The sequence below is a fragment of the Helianthus annuus genome, chromosome 17 (assembly GCF_002127325.2).
Source record: "Helianthus annuus cultivar XRQ/B chromosome 17, HanXRQr2.0-SUNRISE, whole genome shotgun sequence".
Taxonomy (NCBI): domain Eukaryota; kingdom Viridiplantae; phylum Streptophyta; class Magnoliopsida; order Asterales; family Asteraceae; genus Helianthus; species Helianthus annuus.
In genome coordinates, this window is record NC_035449.2 from 184,951,134 (window position 1) to 184,957,884 (window position 6,751).

Below are 6,751 nucleotides of genomic sequence, written 5' to 3' on the forward strand. Positions count from 1 at the left end.
CGGGTTGCGTCTCCGGCACGATATCCACATCGGGTTCGACTTGTTGTTGTGAAGGTTGCGAGCCGCCGGCTTGACCAAAGCCGAAAGTGTGTTGCACGAATGGAGTAGCGCCACTCAAGTAAGCCGCGTACGATAACATGTTCGGGTCCATGTCTTGAAGGTTAAAGGGTTGTTGCGGTTGGGTTGTATTCGGGTTCATGGGTCTTGAGGGGACACCAATGGGTTCATCTTTTTATAAATTGTAGAAGTAGTAGAGAGAAAGTTTGATGGTGTGTGAGTTTTTTATAAAAAATGATGACAAGTGGGTAATATATATAGTGTGTTTATATTGGAATTAAAAAAAAAAATAAACAAATGATCGTTGCCAACGGTCAACTCGTTTCCCAATTCAACTTTTAGGCGTGTTTTAAAAAACGCGGGTGCAATTTTTTTCTCGAAACATGCTAAATAAGGCTGGGGTGTAGTGGTTTGGGGGCGTGTTCCGACGTTTTTTTTTATTTTTTTTAAACAAACGCCTCATTACGGGTAGGGGTGTTAAAAAAACTCCCGGCTCGGAGCTCGCTTGAAACTCGCTCGAAAAAAGTTCGAAAAAAGCTCGGCTCGAAATTGGCTCGGTTGTAAACGAGCCAGCTCGGCTCGGCTCGAGTTGTAAACGAGCCGAGCTCGAGCTTGGCCTAGCTCGGCTCGTGAGCTCGTGAGCCGGCTCGATAAGGTTTACATCCTTCATTTTTTTGTCTCACGTCACCTAGAAGACAAAAATCCAGGGAGTATCTCCCCTATAAAATAAGATAAAGACAATGTACAAAGTGAGTTAACTATTTATACTTGCATGTTTAGCCATTTGTGTAAATTAAATTGCAATTACAGCCCTTAGTTTATGAAGAGATTCATTTTTAGGGCTTTTTAAGTAGTAAATTACCCTGGTTCTTTGTTAGTTCGAGCTAGATCGAGCCAAACCGAGTTAGCTTGAATTTTAATCGAGTCGAGCTCGAGCCTCAAATACCAGCTCGATTTGAAATTCGAGCTCGAGTCGAGCCAGCTCGAATTTAGTTCGAGCCAAACTCGAGCTCGACTCGGCTTGTTTACAGCACTAATTACGGGCGGTCTTAACTTAAAATTATAGGCCGGCTTTGGTTTTCGCGTGCAAATTTACTGCCATCAATTTGAAATAAATTCTTAGTTGAATGCACTTTAAATAATTCTTGAAACTTACAAAACACTATCCATCCAACTTCCAAAACTATTGAAACAGAAATTTAATCGGCACCCAGGCCTTTGATTCCCCCAACCCCTTTACTTTTAAATCTCCTTCCAACGTCTCTAGTTTCCACCACCACCACCACCACCATGAGCGACAGAGCTAGAAGCTTCGGTCGTCGAGCGGACAACAACGAAAAAACCACAACCAACAAACCTAATGATCACCAAAGTTCTTCTAACCCTAATTCCTCTCGTGTCAGTGAAGTTGAGACGTTGAAAGTATTGGAATTTACATATTTATCTTTTATATTTTTTTTTGTTGTATCTTATCTTTTAAGTAGGCATGGTAGGTCCATTCTAGTAGGTGTTAGTTAGCTAGTTTTATGCTAGTTTAGTTTGACTTTTTTGTGTATATTACTGTTTTCGATGAATGAGATTGTGTGAAGAATTATTCCCAAAACAACACCTCTCTGATTACCAAAATTTATATGGTATCAGAGCAAATCTATCAAAATTAAGATCATTAATTCAGCTTCCTTTATGACGATCGATCAAGGAAGTGGATCAAAAGATGCTGATCAAATCAACCCGAACTCACCCTACTACCTTCACCCGTCAGATTACCCAAAACAACTGCATGTTAATGATAGCCTGACCGATTCAAACTTCAGTGATTGGATTCAGGAAATGACAAACTTTCTGTTTGCCAAAAACAAGATTGGGTTCGTTGATGGAACCCTCAAGAAACCAGAAAAGACAAGCAAGGAGTACATGGCGTGGATGAGGTGTGACGCCATGATAAAGGGATGGCTTACCACAGCCATGGAGAAGGAGATACGAACAAGTGTTAAATATGCTAACACTTCTGCGGAGATATGGAAGGACCTGAACGAGAGATTTGGAAAAGAAAGTGCCCCGAGGGCTTACAAATTGAAGCAATCCCTCAATGTGACTCGTCAAAATGGTGTTTCAGTATCAGCTTACTACACAAAACTTCGAGGTATTTGGGACGAAATCAACACCGTCCTACCGACACCTCGGTGCACTTGCGATGGTTGCTCTTGTGAAGTGGGAAAGAAGCTCGTAGAACTGAAGGAAAAGGAGCGTCTTTATGAATTTTTGTTGGGTCTTGATGCTGACTTTGCTGTGATACGGACCCAAATCTTAGCTATGAAACCAACGCCAACACTTGGTGCTGCGTACCATATGGTTTCTGAAGACGAACAACAGAGAAATCTTTCGACCAACAAAAAGGGAACGGTAGAGAATGCAGCCTTTCAGGCAAGTCAGTTCGCACGGAAGGAAGGTCAGACGCAACGAAGGATCTGGTCGAAACAAGAAAAGGGCAGCGGCTTAATTAACAAAAATGAGCATTGTACCTTTTGCGGAAAAGACGGTCACAATCGTGATGGGTGTTTCAAGCGTATTGGGTACCCCGAGTGGTGGCCGGGAAAAGGGAAGAAAGACGGTGCTAAGCCTAAGGCAGCGATGGTTGAGTCAACCTCAAGCCCTGTCCCAGGAATGACGGATGAGCAATATGCGATGTTTTTAAAGCTATTTGGTGGAAACAAAAATCAAGAAAAGGAAGAACCTTCACCTTCAGCAAACATGGCAGGTAGAATTAATCAATATGGTAATTGGGTAGTAGATTCGGGGGCAACCGAGCACATGACCCATCAAAGGGAGGTGCTCGAAAACATTGAAACCAAAACTAACGAACCACCCGTTACCATCCCTAATGGAGAGCATGTTCCTGTGAAGGGATGTGGTGAGATGAATTTTAAAGGAGGGATTAAAATAAAAGGAGTTTTATTTGTGCCAAATTTCAAATGCAACCTAATATCAGTCAGACGATTGACGAAGGATTTGCATTGTGCGGTTACATTTTTTCCTGATTTCTTTGTAATACAGGACTTGAACAAGAGGAACTTGATTGGAGCGGGTAATTGCATCAATGGTCTATACCGAATGGGGGAGGCATGTGAAGAAAGGAAAGCAATGACGGTAACTATCAACATATGGCACAAAAGATTAGGGCATTCGTCAAATGTAAAACTTTCTCATATGAACCTTCTCAAGGATGTTGATTTTGATTCTGAAAATAAATTTTGTGATTCTTGCATTCAAGCCAAGCTTACTAGATTGCCTTTTCCAAATAGTTCTATTAAAACTGATGCTTGTTTTGACATGATACATTGCGACATTTGAGGTGGCTATAGAACACCTTCATTATCACGAGCACATTATTTCCTTACATTGGTTGATGATTACAGTAGAGCGGTTTGGGTATATCTACTTAAACATAAAAGTGAAGCAAGTATCTACTTGCTGGAGTTTTACAACATGGTAGAGACACAATTTGGAAAGAAAATAAAACGAATTAGAAGTGACAACGGAGGTGAGTTCACATCGAATCGGATGAGGTCATTTTATGAACAAAAAGGAGTTGCCTTAGAGACCACGTGTCCACATACCCCACAACAAAACGGGGTAGTGGAACGAAAACATAGACACCTCCTTGAGATGGCTCGAGCTCTTCGTTTTGAGGCGAATTTACCAATCAAATTTTGGGGTGAATGCATACTAACGGCAACTTATATCATTAACCGAATACCTTCTAAGGCCGTGGAAAATAAAACGCCTTATGAAGTATTATTGGGAAAGTTGCCAAGTTATGAACACATGAGAATATTTGGTTGTTTGGCCTACTATCGAAATACCGACACTAAAGGTGACAAATTTGAGCCAAGGGGTAAACCGGGTGTATTTTTAGGGTATCCTCGGGGAACAAAAGGTTACAAGATATATGATGTAGAACAAAAGAAGATGGTAATTTCTAGGGATGTAAAATTTATTGAAGATGTTTTTCCTTTTCTAAAGGAAAATATTGTAAATTGGCATGATCAAGTGGAAATGAGTAAAGAAACATGTACTGGAGTGGAAGATGAAATGAATAAAATTATAAAAGAGAAAGGTATCATGCATGAAGAATGGGGATATGGGTCCCACGTTGAAAATTCTAATGTGGGCATGCATGACTCCATAAAAAATACCCAGCATGGAGAATCAAATGCTAGTTTGCAACATGATAAACTGGGCCCACTTGAGTTTGGGAATAGTGACCTAAGTAACTCTAGTACACCTACTCAAGAAAATAATAGTGATACCTATACAGAAAGTCTTACTGAAAGCGAAAATGTGAATGTGAGTCCCCAACCTACAGGAACCATTCGAGCCACAAGGATTAAATCTCAACCGGGTCATTTAAAGGATTACACAGTGAATCTCCCACCTTCGGTAGACCATGCAAGCTCGTCTTCCAATCAAGGTAACTCCACTATACATCCCTTAGCTCACTACATTTCATATGATAAATTTTCTAATGATCATAAGGCTTTTCTTTCGGCCATCGATTCACATGATGAGCCTAAGAATTTTCAGCAAGCTTCACAAGATAACAACTGGTGCGAAGCCATGAAGAAAGAGATCGCAGCTCTTGAACGAAACGGAACATGGACCTTAGAACCACTACCCATCGGAAAGAAAGCGATTGATTCTAAATGGGTTTATAAAATAAAATATAAACCAAACGGTGAGATCGAAAGATACAAAGCGAGGCTCGTTGCGAAAGGATTTACACAGATGGAAGGTGTTGATTATCACGACACTTTTGCACCTGTTGCAAAGTTAGTAACGATGAGAACGCTTTTAACATTGGCGGTGAAAAGAGGTTGGTTCGTACATCAGTTAGACGTCAATAATGCGTTCCTTCATGGAGATCTCAAAGAAGAAGTTTACATGAAACTACCCCAAGGATTCTTAGTCGAAGGTGAAACAAGAGTTTGTCGTTTAAGAAAGTCCATCTACGGGTTAAAGCAAGCTTCCCGAAACTGGTACCACAAGTTTACAGCTGCGTTACAAGAATTGGGATTCAAACAGTCAAAGGTAGATTATTCATTGTTCACATACAAATCCAAAGAGATACATGTTGCAGCCCTAATATATGTAGATGATGTTATACTTGTGGGAAATGATACGAGTTGGATTCAAAAGACAAAGTCAGACCTTGACAAGAAATTTAGCATAAAAGACTTGGGAAATTTGAAGTATTTTCTAGGAATCGAGGTTTCAAGAACAAAAGAAGGTATGGTCCTAAGTCAAAGAAAATACACTTTGGACATACTTAATGACATGGGTCTTGAAGGCTGTAGACCTAGTTCAATCCCCATGGAACAAAATCTAAAGTTGGGCAAAGGAGAAGAGGAACAAAAGGTAGACGCTAGCCGATACAGAAAACTTGTTGGACGTCTGTTATACTTGCAGGCAACTAGACCAGACATCACATACTCCGTTAATGTGCTAAGTCAGTTTGTGGCAGACCCTCGACAGAACCATTGGGATGCGGCGATTCGCGTACTCAGATATCTCAAAACAACATTGGGCCAGGGCATCATGTTACCAAAGGAAGGAGGAACAGATTTAGTCACTTTTTGTGATTCAGATTGGTTGGGTTGTCCATTCTCACGACGGTCCAGAACTGGGTACGTATTACTAGTAGGAGGTGCACCCGTTTCATGGAAATCAAAGAAGCAATCCGTGGTTTCACGGTCCTCGGCTGAGGCGGAATATCGGGCCATGGCGACGACTGTCAGTGAGGTATTATGGGTTCGATGGTTGTTAACAGAACTGGGGGCTGTTCAAGACGGCCCGACTACGTTGTTTTGCGACAATGAGGCTGCCCGACACATAGCGAATAATCCGGTATTCCATGAACGTACAAAACATATAGAAATGGATTGTCATTTTGTTCGAGAGCGGGTGGAGTCAAAGGAGATCATGTCCAGGTGGCAGACTTGCTTACGAAACCGCTTGGAGCACAACATCTTAACTCATTACTGGTCAAGTTGGGCGTTAAAAATCTACACGCTCCAACTTGAGGGGGAGTATTGGAATTTACGTATTTATCTTTTATATTTTTTTTTGTTGTATCTTATCTTTTAAGTAGGCATGGTAGGTCCATTCTAGTAGGTGTTAGTTAGCTAGTTTTATGCTAGTTTAGTTTGACTTTTTTGTGTATATTACTGTTTTCGATGAATGAGATTGTGTGAAGAATTATTCCCAAAACAACACCTCTCTGATTACCAAAATTTATAGAAAGATCTCCCTAGACGGACGGGTGATGAAGAGGTTGTGTTTCGGCCGGCTCCGGTTACTTTTTATCGGTCAAACAGTGGGGGTCTGAGAATCGGTGGAGAACTTCGCTATACACCGGGTTGGGACACATTGTCTTTATCAGAGCAGACTGAGCTTACTAAGAAAACCTTTGATCAGATTCTTAAGAATCTTGATATATGTTTCTAACTAACTTATGTTCTTTACTTACACATGTTAAAGTTTACCTAGTTTGTTTTTCCTGTATGATGCATGCATGGGTTTTTCTTGAAAAATACTCTACATGTTTATAGTTAAACTAGTTTACCCAACTATTGTTCCTATAGTAGCGATAGCGATAAAGTAGTGGGTGTTATTTTATGTTTAGCAACTAGATTAG

General features: G+C 40.7%; 1 protein-coding gene across 1 annotated transcript; it reads left to right on the forward strand.

Annotated features, from left to right (window-relative positions):
- Nucleotides 1–1,740: 1,740 nt before the first annotated feature.
- On the forward strand, nt 1,741–3,408 carry LOC110922934 (retrovirus-related Pol polyprotein from transposon RE1). The gene has a single exon (XM_035986377.1). It carries the CDS (start codon nt 1,741–1,743, stop codon nt 3,406–3,408), a length of 1,668 nt encoding a protein of 555 aa, XP_035842270.1.
- The last annotated feature ends 3,343 nt before the right edge of the window (nt 3,409–6,751 follow it).